The sequence below is a fragment of the Sturnira hondurensis genome, unplaced genomic scaffold (assembly GCF_014824575.4).
Source record: "Sturnira hondurensis isolate 20B ecotype Veracruz unplaced genomic scaffold, ASM1482457v3 Scaffold0018728, whole genome shotgun sequence".
NCBI classification, from domain to species: domain Eukaryota; kingdom Metazoa; phylum Chordata; class Mammalia; order Chiroptera; family Phyllostomidae; genus Sturnira; species Sturnira hondurensis.
The window spans coordinates 14905498-14924482 of NW_028091359.1; the positions used below are offsets into that span (position 1 = coordinate 14905498).

At 36.8% G+C, this 18985-nt stretch overlaps 1 protein-coding gene across 3 annotated transcripts in view; it reads right to left on the reverse strand.

Moving 5' to 3' along the window:
* Positions 1-18631, reverse strand: part of SUZ12 (SUZ12 polycomb repressive complex 2 subunit) — a 41505-nt gene extending 22874 nt beyond the window's left edge. The window contains exons 1-6 of one of the 3 annotated variants that reach the window (XM_037069805.1): positions 18468-18631; positions 18120-18206; positions 15519-15565; positions 15371-15435; positions 11002-11070; positions 874-923 (exon numbers count right to left, since the gene is read on the reverse strand). In XM_037069805.1, coding sequence (XP_036925700.1) covers positions 874-923; positions 11002-11070; positions 15371-15435; positions 15519-15565; positions 18120-18168 — 280 coding nt within the window. In that variant the 5' untranslated portion in view covers positions 18169-18206; positions 18468-18631. Of the gene's footprint in view, positions 1-873; positions 924-11001; positions 11071-15370; positions 15436-15518; positions 15566-18119 lie in introns of all 3 variants that reach the window. The other 2 variants (XM_037069803.1, XM_037069804.1) reach the window with 2 other exon arrangements.
* Between the last annotated feature and the right edge of the window lie 354 nt (positions 18632-18985).

Consider the following 18985-nt stretch of genomic DNA (forward strand, 5'->3'; position numbering starts at 1 on the left):
GTGAGGCAACCACACACTGATGTCCCTCTCCCTTCCTTTCTTCTTCCCTTCCCCTCTGTCTAAAAATAAATGAAGCAAAAAATCTTAAAAAAAAGAACAGATAGCATTGATTAACAATTTCAAAATCTATTCAAAACTTAAAATGAAAATGGATAGCAGGAAAGCAGTAAGACCAAACTATGAGCAATTTTATATATAATGTGTACCCACAATTTTTAAAAGCTTTTAAGTCAGAGTCTCTTAAAATTTATTCCTTTGGGTCCTGACCAGAGTTGCTTAGTTGGTTGAGCACTGTCCTGCAAACCAAAAGGTCACGGGTTCAATTCTTCATCAGGGCACATGCCTGGGTTGGAGACCTGGTCCCTGGTTGGAGCATGTGTGAGAAGCAACAAACTGATGTTGCTCTCTTGCACATCAATGTTTCTCTCCCTCTTTTTTTCCTTCCCTTCCCTTTCTCTAAAAACAAATAAAATCTTTGAAAAAAAAATTGTTCCTCAGACAACCATGTTTGAGTAATCTTGGTGCTTTATTAAAATGCAGGCTCCTAAGCTACACCAAAATCCTACTAGATCTGACCCTTTGTAGGGCCCAGTTACATGAATTTTAAACAAAGTGCCAAAATGTTTTTACAATCACTAAAATTTGAGAACCATTACTTTTAAAAAGTTGCAAGTTACACCCTCCACAGCCCACTATGAACCACATAAAACAATAAAGAAAAATGTTGGAGAGGTGAACTAACAAGTTTATCACAATCAAAATCTTTTCCATTAAATATAATTTTATAAATTTGTACACACACAGTAATTGCCTTTTCATTCACAAAGGAGTCTGTTAGAATGCTAATGTCTAAGTACATTTTTAAGTACATACCATTTTTGTGGAAGAAACCAGTAAAAGTAAGCTGCAGATGAGCTGACAAGCTAAACAAAACAAAAGAAAATGGTATCACTTTGATGCACTATAATAAAAACAGCCTAGACTTTAAAATATCACATTAAAATCAAAGCTACTTCAGGTAATTTATAAATATTTGATTTTCTTATTCCTAATTTGATTCAAACCCACAACTCCATGTTTTCCCTGCTGACATCCAAAATAGTGTCTATGCACAGTAAACAAACAAACCCATAATACAAAGAAATAAAAACACCAAAGGAGTAACGCAGATGAAAAGACTGCCAAATGAAAGGCAGAATTAATTTAATGTGCTTTAGTATTGCACCTATAAAATGGGAACAGGTTTTCCTTCCCATCCTTCAAAAATTTTTTTGATAAGGGCTGCTGAATCTATGCAAAATTGTCTAAATATTTTAAAGTTACGGAAATTCAACTGTCTAACAAATGATGCAGAGCCCATCACTTTGTACTTCAATCAAGGGAGAAATACACAGTTACAAATCTGCTATACATCTATAATTTACTGTTTCAACATGTCATTTACACTTTTACTTTTGGAAGTAATAGAAAAGGAAAAGGAAACATAAATTATAGTGACCTATTTCTTTCGAAAATATCTGCTAACAATGAAGAAAACCATTAAGATGTGATAGAACAAACAGAAACATCAACAGGCTTTTGTAGTACCTTTAAATTGCAAAATAAAGCAATCTATTTGTTGAACAGGGGCCATTCATACCTTTCCAGAACAGATTCTGCAGTGTGGTAAGACACCAGATAGAGGGCTATATAGAACACATGTTGAGGAAAGGGAAACAGTACTGGTTTCTTACATAAGAAATGTACAAGTGTAATAAATGAAAGTAAATAGTAGTTAAAGGGCAATAAGGATCCATAAAAGGTATGTTTGTTTATAAAAATGGTGGTGACAACCTAGGCATTCTTAAAAGCAGAGGGAAAGAATTATACAAAGACACTGAGGCAAACAGTATTAAGGAGCAAGTAATGATCAGAAATGATGGATTACGAAGAGGTTAATTTTTAAACTTGGCCTGGGACTGCTCTTTTTCTTAGATAAATAAGAGGCCAGTGAGATATTTCAACAGAAGATGTGAGGATGCCTCTATGTTCTCACTGAGATAAGCCATGAAACAATGCTAATGCCTTAGCAGAGTACCTCAGTTGGTTAGACCATCATCTATCCCCAGATGCCAAGGCTTCGAGTCGATTGATGGTCAGGGCACATACAAGAAGCAACCAATGAATGCATACAAAATGGCTGCTTCTCTCTCTACAATCAATTAAGGGAGGGAGGGGAAAAGAATTACAGGAGAGAGGTCTCAAAGGACATTTCTAGAACAGTACCAACAAAAATATGCCAGGATATCATTAAAAGACAAAATGACTATAAAAGAATCCAAGCAGAGTTAGAAATATGAGGGAAAAAACTAAGAACAACTTGCCCTGCCTGGTGTAGCTCAGTGAATTGAGCATGGGCTGCGAACCAAAAGGTTGCCAGTTTGATACCCAGTCAAGGCACATGTCTGGATTGCGAGCCAGGTCCCCCCCAATGTGGGACACGTGAGAGTCAAGCACACATTGATACTTCTCTCCCTCTCTTTCTCCCTCCCTTCTCCTCTCTCTAAAGATATACAAAATCATTTAAAAAAAAGTAACAACAACAACTTAAGTATAATAAAATAAAAACGGCATATAATGGAATTCTTGAAAACAGGTCCCTTACTTTTTGAAATAAATTTTAAAAGTACATCGGGGCACACGCCTGGCTACATATTTGTGCCCTGGCTCAGTTGGTTGCAGCACTGTCCAGTAAACAGAAAGGTTGTGGGTTTGATTCCCCATCAGGGCACACGCCTAGGTTGTCATTTTCTCCAGTTGGGGTACATAAAAGAGACAACCAATTGATGTTTCTCTCCCTCCCATCCCCTTTTCTCTAAAATCAGTGAGCACGTCCTCGGTTGAGGTGAAAAATTTTAAAGAAAAATAAATAAAAGTACATTGGGAATGGGAACAGGTGGCTCTAAGAGGCATGAGGGCATTTTTAGGGTTATCTCAAGTGTAGTTACCTAGCTCCATACAAGGTCTGTTTTGAAAAAAACCAGTCATTGTTAATATAATGAGAACAGTTTACATGATATCAATGTAACCTGGCAGCCAGGAAGAGTTGACTGGAATGTAAATGTGTGAACAAGCACGACTTCACTATACTATTCAGTGCGGGTGTTAAGATGCCGTTAACACAGCATGTGTACTGTGTAGTCATTGCATTCAAAATGACTGAGCATGCAGAGCAATGAATTTGCATCAAATTTTGCATTAAGCTTGAATATTCTTCCATGGAAACTATTTGGATGATTCAGAAGGCCACAGCTATGGGTACTTGGTCATTGGTGGCTTCCTCACAACAACGTGCCTGCACACAGATCACGTCTTGTGCAGAGTTTTTTGGTGAAACACCAAATCACCCAGGTGACTCAGCTCTCCTACAGCTCAGATTTAGTGCCTTGAGACTTCTGGCTTTACCCAAAACTAAAATCACCTTTAAAGGAAAGAGATTTCAGACCATCAGTGAGGTTTAGAAAAATACTATGGGGCAGCTGATGGCAACTGGGAGACCTGAGTTAGGTCCCAAGGTGCCGACTTTGAAGGGGACTGAGGTATCACTGTCCTATGTACAATGTTTCTTGTATCTTCTCAATAAAGTCTCTATCTTCCACATTACATAGCTGGATACCTTTTGGACAGACCTCACATTTGTCAAAATATATACCAAAAAGAATAAATTTGACTGCATATAATACATTTTTTTATAAAGTACATTGAGGAGATGACTGTAAAGAAACCCAAAGGAATTTTTCAAAGTGATAAAAATGCTCTACATTTTGATTGTATTTATGGATATGCAAGTATATATATTTGTCAAATTTCAAACCATGTGCTTAAGGGTGAATGTATTTTATTGAATATTACACCAAAAGCTGATTTTTTTTCAAGATTTTTTCTATTTTTACATATTTTTAAGAGACAGGGGAAGAGAAGGAAAGGAAGATAAAACATTGATGTGAGAGAGAAACTTCAACTGGCTGCCTCTCACACATCTTCAACTGGGACCTGGCCTGCAACCCAGGCATGTGCCTTGACTGGGAATCGAACCAGTGACCTTTCAGTGCGCAGGTCAGCACTCAATCTACTGAGCTACACCAGCCAGGGTGTACAAGTTATTTTTTTTAAAGTGTACCTGTCATTTACAAAATTCATATGCTATTTTAATTACTAAAAGATATCTAGCATTTTCCTATGAAATTAGTTCCATAAATGCCACCTTAAAAAGCAGAATTAGCAAGTCCAAAACATCACTAAAATACAGAGAGGAACATTCTATAATTTTCACATGCTGGAAAATATGTTAGTCACAACCAACCTATCTTGCTCTTAGTTGCGTCAATTAAACCTACATACTAAGGCCTGGTTAATTTTCTTAGAAACACCATTTTGTATGTATCACTCTTTTTTTCAAATTTTCTCATGAATACCCAACTACCAAATCTTTAGTCTTACTGCTGTCTATAATATGGCTCCCATTTCTTTTTATCTGCACTAAAGCCTGATACAGGGAAATAGATTATAATGACAAAATAGACTATGAAAATAGAAGATTAATTAGAGACAGAAAATCCAGGTTTGAATTTTGGGTCTTTATTAGCTGTGACATGGTATCTATAAAATGAGAAAATGACCTCTTAGCAGAGGCTTGCATAAAACCTCTTCTACAAAGCAACCATCCCCAACCATCCCAAAAGTTAATGACCAAAAGCTTAATTTCCTTGATGAGCACTTGAATTTATCACTTTTCTGTCACTGTTTTTTCACAAAGGTTCTCTTTCAACAATCATTTTATTATATTGGTGACCCTAGAACCTGAGCTAACAGTATCTTACAGAGAGGCACTCAACAAATGCTCTTCATAAGAATAATGATGTCCTCCTAGAGCAGGAAGATTTTTAAGGTCAGTATAATTACTATCATACTACAGTACTCAGTATTACTTATATTGTTTTTATAGGTAATGTGATTCTAACTTCCAACTTTGAAATGCCAGAAACATCTTACATTGATCTACCCCAGAAAATATTTTAAATCAGTGACATTCAAAATGTGGTTTGCAAACTGAGGTATCACAGGGAAAACTTACCATTCCACCACAAGAAATTAAAAATAAGACTTCAAAAACCTTTACAGAAACTTAACACTGCCGTAACATATAAGCATGTGATCAATATATTTACAAAGGTATCTATCTGCAAAGGACTGGAAATTAAAAACAAATAGAAAGGTCCTCCACCACAGAGGGTTTGAGAGTGTTTTAAATAGTACATTATGAGTTAAATGAGAGAGCAAGCACATGCAGCCATCATTTATGATATACCATTGTTTCTTTGAGAAAAGAAACTCCAAATTTAAACTACCCAACTTAAAAAATAACTCTGGGAGTGTAATTTACTATGTACATTTTCTCCTACTCCTCTCCCTCCTTAGTAAACTCTGATATGTACCTAGAATAAAATGTAACAGTGAGGTCTAGCTGATACTTTCACAGCTGGTTTCATGCAAGGAAAAGGCCAGTTTTCTTCTCCTTCCTGATTCACCCTCTTCCCTTTCTAATGGCTACTATAGTCACATTTTAATTGGTTAATCTGGATTAGAAAAAGGAAAGGAAAAGGTGCCTGTAGGACTGGTCGGACATACTTAGTTTTCGGTTGCACAGGACCTAGCTTGGGTGATCAGTATTAAGGTATCAGATAAGAATTTGGTTCATCTTTGTGCCATTTCCCAACCATATCTCCTGAGGAAGCAAGCAATAGGAAACTAGATGAGAAATTTGAATTCCAGGATAAGATTCCAAGCACAAGCATCTGATAATTCTAAAGCAGTCTGTAGAATGAGGTTAAGTACATTTAACTTTATAAGAGATTAATATTTTGAGATGAGATTCATGTAGGAAACTCACATTTTAAGAAGAGACAAAAAAGAATAGCCAAATCCCACAGAGGGACCAAAGTTTTTATGCTAGAAAAAGACCAAGACTAGTGACTCCAGTTTGTACACGATACTGGCAAGTATAAGGTTTCATTTCTCGGGTCAAGACTGTATTACCTCAATAACAGGACAAGCTTGATGATAAATTATTTGGCAAGAAAGTAGTTACCCAACTTTTCTTATATATTTAATACTATGATGTATGAAGCCAAGGAATTGGTGAATGATCCAAGCCCATTATTTTGACATCTGGTATTTCTTTTGAGGTTCAGATATAAGGCTAGGAACTCTTTGTAGTGAGAAGATAAAGTTGAATGAATGGGAGGAAATACATTCCATATAAATCAGTCACATTCTAAAAGCATTACAGACAAAACATAAAGGAATTATTGTCAACCCCAAATATTATACGAGAAAGGAATATTTAAAAAATTTGTTCTTAAACAGTTAGATTTTAAGAAGATATGCTTAGTGGTGGTTAATAGGGCACCTTCAGAAACAGATATATAAAGCAAAATTTATAGCCCAGGTTCATGAAAACACGCTGATTTGAAAACAACTTCAAAATGTGTAGTCAAAACAGGATTTGTAAAAAAAAAAAGAGAGAGAGAGAGAAAGAAGGAAAACATTAGATTTTATTAATGGTGGGAAAGACATACAGTCAACTTAAGGAGTAGCTTGAAGTTTTAAAAATGCAGCTAAATCTCTAAAAGACAAGGGTATAGAAGTACCATTAACATGATGTATTTAAAATAACTTATGGCCGCCTGGCTGGTGTAGCTCAATGGATTGAGCGCAGACCTGAGAACCAAACAACGGTGGTTCAATTCCCAGTCAGGGCACATGCCTGGGTTGCAGGCCAGTTCCCAGGAGGAGACGCAGGAGAAGCAACCATACATTGATACCTCTCTCCCTCTCTCCTTCCCTTCCCCTCTAAAGATAAATAAATAAAATCTTAAAAAATAAAATAACTTATGGCTTTCTTAGGATAAAGACCAATATCTTTAAACAGCCTATGAGGCTTTGCATTATCTAACCAAGGCCATCTGCTCCAGCCTCATCTAATGCTACTCTCTGTCAGCCACTATGGCCTCTAATGACATATGTATAATATTCCCTTTATCTAGAACAAATTCTCTACTCACACTCTTGCCCTATGTTATCTTTCAAATTTCAGTTCATTTTTTCAGAAAAATCCTCCTTGACCATCACTACCCCCAAGACCAACATCTCAAACAAGAGCTGGTTCTCCTGCTTTAAACACCCATTTTCTTTCTCAGCACTTATTTTATATATTCCCTATGATTTAGTAAAGTGTTTGGGACATGGGTACACTAAGTAAATGGGAATTCCAGAAAAAAAAAAAAGACCGGTGCCTTGTTATAGTATGAAAACATGCCTAGAAAAGGAAGATTACTAATTCTAAAGCTGAGGTTGTAATAACACCTACAAAAAGGCACTTTACCTTATTAACCTACTAAAAACGGAGGCTTAAAAATATCCCTAGTAAAAGCTGTAGATCAGCTATCTTTTGAGGGGACTCCTCCAGCTACTAACACTGGACCAGGAATGAAAGATGATTAAGGGGAAGAGAAAGGAGACATTCTGCTTCTCATTTGGCCCCAGAAAATTCTTTGAAAGCAACTCCAATTTGAAAATATTTTCAAGCTGACCTTTCAGTTGATGGAGATGCACTTAGCAGTCAGCAGTTATGACTAGTAATTCCAAAACTGGTAGGATTAATATAGCACAACAGGCCCCTAGGTATCCTGCTAGGAGAGAAAACTACAAAAATACCAGAGATTTACTCCAATACGCCATAGTGCTTGGTCAAAACCCAAAATAAATTAAACCCACAATACATTGGAGTGCCAGAAACAAGAGCTAGAGAGGATAGGTTATAAGGCATTCTAATATGTATGTGTGTGTGTGTGTATACGTATATGTGTGTGTGTGTGTGTGTGTGTATGTATGTATATATGTGTGTGTGTGTGTGTGTGTGTGTGTGTATATATATATATATATATATATATATTTAATACAATCACACCAAAAAAGCAAGTAGAAACATCAATAAAAATTTGGGAGACTAGGTAAGACCACTATAAATTTCTAAAATTTTCTCATTGCTATGGAGTTTTCAGAAGCCATTTTTTAAGAAAAGGAACAATCTTCATGGATGGTAGGCTTTTAATTGAGTTTTGAGGTGACAGATGACAACTCTGGTCTATTGTCTTGAACTGACTGACACCTTAAAGAAGGAAAAACCATGAAATGTCTGTTTTTTTTCCCTATCAGCTCCTGCCCATAGTAAGTTTCTGACATTATCTGTCACCACTAAAACAACTATAGAGTAGAAATTACATAAAAAATCCTGGAGCACCAACTTCATTTTGAACAGATAATGCTGGGAATTTGGTTTGGTTTGTAAGTCACTACAAATATGATAAGTTGGCCAGGCATTTGATTATAATTTTCAGGGTGGTACTATGGTATTTTTATGAATCTTGATATTAAGATTTCATAAAATCTTTGCAGTTTTGGGGGGAGTGGAGCTATTAGAACTTTGGAAGTACTGAAAGAACATGAGTTACAGTAGAAGACTCCCAGATAACAGCTGTTGAACAGATTCAAGATCCAAATAAACTAAACAAGATCTCTACATCTGTAATGGTACAGAATAAAAATACAGGTGGAAGAGAGATGCCTTTTGGGATATGATTTAGGATTTTAACTTCTGGTTAGTTAATGTCATGGAACAAAAGAGATTTATTTTGTTCTGTTGAAAGAGAATCTGACCAGTGATTTTTTTAAGCAAAGTTTTATACTGCTGGCATTACATACTGGTGTCTAAGACACGTCTCACAATCCTATGTGATAAGTTAGTAAACAATGACATTATGCCTAATTTGAGATAAATAGACTGAAGTCATTTAATAATATGTACAAGGCTTTGGAGGTAAACTTAAAGCAATTTTCAAATTCAATTTAGTGTCTCTGGGAGCACCATTGAGACATTTATAACTATCATTGGGGAGGATGAAGTTTCAAGCTCAGTGCAGTAAATCCTTGGCCTAAAGTGCCTTACTGGGTACTAAGCATGGTCAGTTCCAACAAAGAGTTAGGTTTTAGAAAATAAAATATCTTGGGGGATTGAAATGCCCAACTCACTGGTCACAGCTGGATCCTAAAAATTGAAAAAGTTGTTTTTCAAAATTACAAGCAGGAATTCTATTCAAGAGTTGTATGAGTTGGTTAACAGTACCTATTACAGTACTGGTCTAGCTACTGAACCCACTGGGTCAAAAGGAACAAAATTATTGAGTGAATGATTATTAAGAAAGAACTAACTATATATATGTCCTGTTTCCTTCACAGCATACCCTTTAAGGCAAGCTCTGTAATAGTTATCAAAGACAATGTCACAAAGAGATAGTGGTAGGGTTTAGCAGTGATGAAGGTAGAACCTTGATAGGAAAGGTGAAGGGTTAAATATTCTTCTTGGTTCTTTCTTCCCTCTCACATGAACCATGAATGACCTGGAGGGCAAACTATTAAGGTGTTCAGGAGAAAAGAGGTAGGGAGGTCAGAATGCAGCTTACACTTTAAGTTAAAAAGGCCCTGAGGATCCCAAGAGCGCTGTCCAGGGTAACCGACCAGAAGAGGATCTGGAATTGATATTCAAGAAAGAATAGTGTGCATTCACTGGGAATATTCTCAGTCTTGTATTGTAAGGTACTCCTTGGTCAGGAATAAGCTTCTAGAACAGACTATCAAAGCTTATTTACAAGTCAGGATTGCCTAATACAGAAATAGAAATTATACTTCAGTCCTACAAGATTGCAGGATATAAAATAAAAAAATGTGATCTTACAATTCAAGTAACAAAATAACCTAATTCAAAAGCCAAACTTAAATATAAGCATCTACAAAAATGACATCTTACACCAGTCACTAAAATGAGAGACTATAAATGAAGCATCTTTAAGTCAGCATATAGCCTATCTAAACTGGTAATATATGATTTAAAACTTCAAAAGAAAATTCCATTGTGGTAATTTTTTTAACTCCAATGAATAGATACCACCCAAGTTCCTGCTTCTCTAGAACAGTATTCAACTTTATTTAAATTTACATACCAAAGAATAAATAGAAGCATACTGTTTAGGAATGGAAGTATACTGTCTGGCCTAGGCAGATATTAGGCTAGTTAGGACATTTAGGAAATTAGTTCTGGATATCCCATTTGAAAACATGTAATAGACCATCACATTTGAAAACATACAATACGTAGATTCTTCCCAAAGGGTCAAACTTCAAATACAAAGTAAAGTTAGGAATATTTTGCCTGAAAGATATACATAAGCGGAAAGATAAAATGGAAAATAGAGACTCTGGCCGGGTTGCTCAGCTGGTTGGAGCATCATCCCAATCCACCAACAATGCAGATATGATCCCTGGTCAGGGCATATACAAGAATCAACCAATAAATGCACAAATAAGTGGAACAACAAATAGATGTCTCTATCTCACTCTTCCTTCCTCTCTCCCTCTAAAATCAGCCAAATAATTTTTTGTAAAAATGGGAAAAAAGAGAGCCTCTCTCAGATCTGAAGATGATTACTTAGAAGAGGTATTATGTAAAGCACCTAGCAGAGCACCTAGCATATAGTAAGTACACCATAAATATGGGCCTCCATCCTTTCTAGGTGAGGTATGAGATTAACAACAACTGCAAAAGTTACAGAAACTTGCATACAAAATGTAAGAAGGTGGTAAGAGAAATAATTATGAATACAGCTGCTTTAGAAAACAGATGAGTTTCCAGTACTGGAGGTATTCCAGGTGAGGCTTAAAGAATCTCTGCCAGGAATAGTATAGTGGAAATAATTTCTGACTTATGGAAGAGTTTGGAGCAAGTGACCTCTAAGGTTCCTTCTAACTCCTTATAAGAATATTAAGGTGATCACTAGGGAAATGATCACTATAATTTTCTTCTTTCCTCAAGTATATCACTTAATGTACACTGATAGATCATCTTACCTATGAGATTCTTGCTCTCCTTTCATTTTCTCTACTTTTGATAACATATCATCAACTTTAAATGTTTTCCTGGAAGAAACAGATAAACAAAATAATCACTTCTCAACTGGGAAAAACAAACAGATTACACTTTATTGTCACTATAATAGGCAAGTTGGAAATCTGATTTTTATTATTATTTTTAATAAGATAAATTATGGACGGTTAGCCATAACAATGAATACTACAAAGACAGTGTATGTTATTAATACAGCAGACAAGCCTTCAAGTCCCATCTGATATGCTAATTTTTCCATGAAACCTTTTGTAATTACTCCTAAACCAGTGATTTCTCCTTACCTATGACACTTGGTTTATATTTATTTTAACATTTCCTAAACATGAAACTTACATAAATATTTTATTTCTCTTGCTATATTATAAGCTCCTGATGGGCAGAGATTGTTTTTTTTCCACGGTAAGTCACATGATGCTTGGCATAGTGCCTTATACTTGGTAGGTATTCAAGCATCTGTCAGACTGAGCCAAACAAATGCAAATTATGACTATTTTGAAACATTCATCCTTTAAGTAACCTGACAAATATGTGTTAGCACTATCACATAAAATATTCTATAAAAAATCTAGAGTTAACAAAACATCCTCAAACATTATTAGCAATGGCTAAAGTTAAACATTATGTCATATTAAAGAGATGGTTGTCATTATCATGAAAAAATTTTGAAGTTTAGGGACATACCCATCAAATTATATTATTAACTTTTAACTTAATAAGTTTAAGCAAGAGTAATTTTTCCACAAACTTGAAATTTAAATGAAGCCTAACACTCTGTGCCCTGGCTGGTGTGGTTCAGTGGACTGAACACCAGCCTGCGAATCAGGGGTCACTGGTTGGGTTCCCAGTCAGAGCACATGCCTGGGTTTCGGGCCAGGTTCCTGGTTGGGGGTGTGTGAGAGGCAGCTGGTAAACATATCTCTTATACATTGATGTTTCTTTCCTTCTTTCTCTCTCCCTTCCCCTCTCTCTAAAAATAAAAAAATAAAATAAAAAAAAAACCCAAACCCTGCCAAGTAATGTAAGAATGACTGGATCCTAAAATAAGCCTCATCTCAGTTCTTAAGTTGGTCTTCTATAAATGTTGTAGAGATTAGAGACTGAAAATCTAGGTCCACATATGTTAACTGGAAATAAATATTTCTCTTTATATATTCATATACTCTCTTAAAATTTAGGACTTGAATTCAGATATTAGAAATTACTAATGTTCTCATTCTTCAAAACCAGTTATTGTACTCAATTGCTATAATAAAATTATCAGCAGAGAAATGATAATGTAAATGTGTTGCAGTAAATAACTGATAGGAAGAGCAGAATTGATACAGTCTGTATTTCAGGTAAATAAATAGCCTCCATTAACAAAAGATCTTTTTTAAAAAAAGCTTCTCTCTTTACCTCTAGAGTTACTGAAAACTTCAATAATAAAGTTTCATCCAGTAGAGCAAAGTAAGAAGTACTTTATGAGGCAGGGCAATACATTTTCAATCTCCACAGATAAGAGAGAAGAAAGAAGAAAAATGAAAGATTCCTTTAGGCTAGTCACAAAGAACTTTTCAGTATAAATACTGAAATGTATTACTGAGGAGGGTTATAAAACTACTAAAAACTTTTAAGAATAATGTTTATCTTTATGTAATGATTAAGAAGAAATGCCGTCTGTTGGAAGTAAAGATAAGACTGAGTCACAAGGTTCATCTCTCCCAAAACTATGGAGTTCTGCAAAGGAGAACTGAATATTAACAACTGTTTGAAATAGGTAAGATCATAAAGACAACCCATCTCTTCTTAGGAAAAAAACAACAACACATAAGTAACTATACAAAAGCAGCCCCATCAGTCAACACCAAGTATTTCTATTCTTTAGAAAGGAACCACTACTATAGCTCAGATTTAACAAGGGAAATAGTTATCAAAAAGGAGAATATTTTTAAAAATCAAGAAATTTTAGAAAATTTTCTTGAAATTAAAAAAGTTCACATAAAACCATAAAATGAATTCAATATAAGATGTCCTTCTCCTCACCAGTATTTCCATTTTGTCCGTGTAGTGTTAACCTATAGAATTTGAATACATCTATGAAGTGAGACTAAAGTACAAGGCTAGTTCCAAAAACATTTTGGGCAAAGGGGCAGTACTAAAAGCAATTTTATACAAGAAGTTCCAAACACAGTTCAAACAAAGACCACAATTACTAAGCTAAACACCACCTTCAAAGCCACCAACTACTTTGAATGGGACAGGGTTCACTTGAAGATATAATGGTATATATCTTGTGGTATATTTGTTAAAAATCAGTTTTAATGCCTTATGTAGGCCAGGGATATAACAAAAGAATTAAGTGATTCCTAATGCACTTTTTGTATGGAAATACACTAAATGGAATTTATGTTTCTTGGCTGGTAAACTGCTTTGAAACTTGCCCAAAAGTTAAGTTTTGTTTTGTTTTGTTTTTTACTAAAAGGGCAATAAATTAAGAAAATTAATTTCTACTACCAAGCTTTTAATATCGCCTCCATCCATTAGTAGATAACAGAAACATCTGACAATGAAACAAATTGTCTAATAAACAATCATGACGGTAAAATGATGAACTTAGGCTTTAAATGGATATATTGTTTTTATCTACTTATGGTTTAACTCAAATTATTTTGGAAAAAATTGCTTTTAAATATAAATCTGGCAGCATCCTAGATAACTTAGCTAATCTTCCATATTAAAAATACTACAGGAAAAAGTTAACCGCTATTTAATCCAGCCTACTATCTGTTTTACACAGCCAATAATCTAAAAATGGTTTCTACTGATAAACATTTGCAATTGATTTGTAACAAAGACTAACTCTAAACCCCAATTAAGCAAATGTTATCTCCCCTAACCCTGCAAAAATAAAAGAATCCCACATTGCTCACCAGAGTTGGCCTGTATTTCAAAACACTGTACTCAATTCAAAACATTCTGAATTTCAACAATAAAAAAAAAAAATCTGTGGATATTTGGTGTCCTCCTTTTTGTGAAAGTACTACATCTTCCCACCCTGGCTGCTGTGGCTCAGTGGACTGAGTGTGGGCCTTCAAACCAAAAGGTCGCTGGATCAATCCCTATTCATGGCACATGCCTGGATTGCAGGCCAGAACCCCAGGTGGGGGTGTGTAAGAGGCAACCAATGGATGTATCTCTCACATATCAATATTTCTCTCTAAAAATAAGTAAATAAACTTAAAAAAAATAACATCTTAAAAAAAAAGTACTACATCCTATCTAATTTCCTCAACTCTGCCTCCTAGACCTACTATTTGGTCCTTTAAAGAGAAAGTTTGCTGAACTCAGGCATAGATCAAATAATGGAGTGGACAGGTAAAAAGATCTTTCAATTCTGTTGCTTGATCCACCACCCTCTTCCTAATTATTTAGGTGCGTAGCAAATTTCACATATTAAATGCAATTCTCTCTTCCGAAACATTACCAGAAGACAAATAGTTTTAACAATTCGATCCTTCAAAATCCACCTAGATGAATCTACAAAGCTAAAGAATGTCTTGCTATAGAAAATATGATGCTTACTTAGGAACCAGTAGGAGTCTTCAAAGGAATTTAGTTTAAAAGTCCATTTAGATAAGATTAATTGCTTTCCCAAGTCAAGATGACAACACCAAATGCTTAGTAAAAAAGTTCTCTCCTTTCAAGTTGTTCACTTGATCTGCTCAATAAATAACCCTGCATGTAAATCATGAAACTAGCATTCCTTATTATATATGGTTAAATATTAAATGTTACAAAGCAAATATATGCTCTGACACATCTAGACTTCACTTTAAGACTAAATGATTATGACTTCTTGTTTTTTAAGGACATTCATCCCATTGACTTAAAAATATTTCCTCTTTAGTAAGACCACCACCAAATACATAAAATGAGACTTTTTGAATCTATTACAGAAGCAAATTCTTTACTGTTAGGACACATAAGAATATTCAAAAATCAACTGTTAAGTCCACATATCAAAGATAGTTCAAGCCCTCTGATAAGTATTTAAATCTTCAACTTCTACCAAACTTGAAAATAACATGTAGCACAGAGTGAAAACAGAAGTCAGTGAAATCACTTCATTCACTTCATTACTACATTATTTCTATTAGGAAAAAAATAATAAACTGAGATTTACAAAAATGATACTATTAAAATGATCACTCTGCAAACAATTCAACCTGCCATTCTTTCACCTAAGTTTTCATATTTAATTCTTAATTAAAAAGAATAAAACAAAAGTTTAACAAAGTTTGATTAACTTGAAGTAAGATTCATAAAATGTACCTTTTGATGTTTGTTCTGGAGTTTCGATGAGACATGTAAGTGAGAGTTCTGTGCAAAAATATTGGCTATAAAAAAATTAAATACATTAAAATTAAGTTAAGTAAAATTCTAAGAAAAAAATAATAGATATACTATGTTGATGACTTACCGCTATAAGATTTCGAGTTCGAAGAAATCTATAGATCTGCGTTGGTTCTAAGTAACAGAAAACAAAATTCAAATGTTATCTAAACTTACTTATTACTCAAGTTGTCAAGAAAAATACCAGCCCATGTTATAACTGATATAAACTAATTTCCTATTATGAAAACATTTACTAAATACTAAGTATTTACATCAAGGAAATTGGTATGCACACTAAGATCAAAAGACAGTGGAGCTATGGTATATTCTCAAAATTCATCTATATGTATTTTAAACTTAAGACGCTCCATAATCTTGTTCTTAAAGCCTTTCATTTCCAAGGTAGGTACTTTATTTAAAGGTAGGTACTTTATTTATTTACTGTTAGAGAGGAAGGGAGGAGGAAAGAGAGAGAAACATCAAGGTGCAAGAGATACAATGATCTGTTGCCTTTGGTTGGCCCCCAACCAGAGATCAGGTCCACAACCTAGGCATGTGCCCTGACTGGGAATCAAACCTGCACCTTTCAATTTGAAGGCAGATGTTCAATCTACTAAGCCACATCAGCCAGGGCTAGAGTAGGCACTTTTTAAACTATTCTGTAGGCAGAACTGAAGAGAAGTAGTTACATTCAGTTAATTTAACTAATTTAAACTATTTAGAATCCATCTCCTTCCCAAAAGTAGCTGAAATGAGGTAGCTGAATTCAGCAAACTACTTATTGATGCCAAATAAAAATGCAGTTTCCACTTTTTCACTGCTCTTTTACAAATGTATAGTAGTCAGACAAAATGGAATAAAATTGTTTCCTACATGTCCTAATACAGATATGATGGAAGTCAGTAATATTGAAAGTCATGAGACATAAACTGTAGTTAAATTTTTAAATGAATATTTACAGTTACAGTTCAAGTTTTTATCAAATTTGTTCAATGTAAATATTATCTCACATACAGATACTACCAACACATATTTTTAAAGTAATAGATTACCAAAATCTTTTTAGTGCTGAGTTAAGTTAAAGTTTAACTTGTTATAAAGGGTTTGTGTTAGAGATAGAAAATATTTTATATGCAACATCAACATATCAGTTCCGTTACTGATCTAATAGTACAATGTTGCATTTCTTTAAAGCAGTATCAAAATGAACTAAATTATATTATTAAATACATCAAAGAATTTAAACTTCTCTGAAACTAAGGTCAGTATTAGGGAAGAATCTAGTTGTTTTGTGGCCAAATCTAGTTCTTGATGACAGTTCAATTCTCCATGGTAAACTCAACAGAAAGCAAAATAACTAAAACTTTCTTGGAGTACTGGTCTTCTCATAACATTTAGAAATAATTTTTAAAATGCCACTTAATCAAAGTTAGTTTAGTTTTGTTCCAAATAAACCAAAATGTGAAATATTTTACAAGGGGTACAAACGTGTATGTTATCATTACTGTGCTTCAGTCGTCCATCGTATTTCCAATTTAAATCCTCTCCAGACTTCTGTACTGTGTATTAAGCAAACTAAAAATCTGAATCTCTCTCAAGTAACTTCAATATTCGTTTCCATAAAAGCTGAAATTCCTTGTATTAAATTCCAATTAGAATTTCATGAAGCACTAATGAGAGAATGAAAGAAGGGCACTACACAATGTAATACGTCTTTCCAAGCACAGCTGATACCATGCCTTTAACATATGCCACGGAAAAATTGTAAATAAAGACATTCAGGGATTGAGCCGTTTATTCAAGTTTCTGTAAGATATTTAGTATAAAAGATCATCTAGATTATAAAAGCCACACAAAAGCAAAAAGGAAAGCAATTGAGATATAATATTCACTGAAGAACAGTTGAAATTATTCATAATCACGATGTTTTTTCAAATAAATTCTATTGTTTGTTTCAGACCCCTTGTCCCCCTTTTCAAATTAAGTCGCAGTTTTGCCCTCGAAACAGACCCTAAAACAGAAATTGACATAAGAAAACGTTCGGAATTAAGGCAAGTGCAGCCGGCAGATTTCCGACCTCGTCTCCAAGTTTAAACACTACCTGTCTCAGTTTGTGTATCCACGAAATGGGTGGGTAGAAGTGAAAGGTTTAAAGCACCAAAAGGTACCATGTTACCGTGCAGCGCAAGGTAGAGCGAGGGCATTTCAGCCTAATGACAATTTTGTCGATTTTACCGCTTTCTTCTCTTCGGAGGCTCAATTAGCTCCGCAAAACCTCCCAACGAAACCCTTGTACGTCTGGAGTAGGAAAGGCGTGAAAAAGACCAAGAACTAGTCTCGGGATCTGACTGCCGCTCGGAGACCGTGCAGACCCACAGCCCAGCTGCAACCTCATCTGAAAGCAGCCTGCTCTTCACGGGAGGCCCCACTGCCTAACCTCTGCGTAAATCTCTGCGGAGTCGGGACCCTCACCTGGACTTCCTATTGCACTTTCCCCAAGAGGCCCCAGACTTCGGGGCCCCTCGGGCCACAATCCCGGAGGAAGAGCAGCTCCCTCACCAATTTCTCCCTCCACTCCCAAATCAAGTCGACTCCTGGGGAGGAAGGGGGGCCCAGCACGAGTGTCCCGATCCCCCAACGCTGGAAGAGAGGCTATTTCTGCCCTCAAAGCCTCAAACGTACTCACTCTCAAAGGCCTGGAGGAAAAGCTCGTGGTCAGCCTGGACGTGCTCCATTTTCGGCTTCTTCACCGGTAACACCGCAGCCCCCGCCGCTGTCGCCGCCGCGGAGGAGGAGGAGGCCGAATAACTGCCGCCGCCTCCACAGCCCCCGCCGCCGGATTTGCCGCCCGACGCCGCCGCCGCCGCCACCGCCGCAGCCGAACCCCCGAAGCCGCCTCCCCCGGACCCCGCGCTGGGCCCCGAGCCGCCCCCTCCCCCACCGCCGTGCTTCTGAGGCGCCATCGCGGTTCCTGCCTCCTCCCCCGCCAGCTACCCGCCGGCGGCCCCGGAGAGTAAGCGCCTGTAATACCAACCGCTCGCCCCAGCAGGCTCCGGCGGACCGAGGGGGGAAGGAGGAGAGAGGGGAGGAGAGGGGAAGGGAAGGGAGGAGGAGAGGAGGGAAGGAGGGAGGAAAAAAAAAGTGTCTCCTCCTGAGAGCCCTGCTCCGCTCCGGAGGCCGCTCACCCTAGCCTGGCCTGGCTCCGCCTACTTCCCCCGCCCGGAGTTCTGATTGGCCGACGGGAGCGCGCGCCGCCCGGCAGCCCAGCCCGTTGGCCCGCGGATTGTCCCGTCAGTCACGCGGAGGCGCTTCTCGCGGAGGCGCGGCTTGGTTGGCCCGTGCGCGCTGCCGACCTCGGCCCGGCCGCCTCTTTGAACTGAATTCGCGGGAAAATTAGGGGTCGGAGCGGCCTTCCTGCTGGCCCCGGTGCATTGTGGGGAGAGAGGGACCCGGCGAGCGGCTTAGGGAGCCGTTTCTCGCCTTTTGAGCGTCGTCAGTCACCGCCCCCAGGGGGTACAGGACCCCTGACGAGAGGCGGGCGTCTGAGGAACT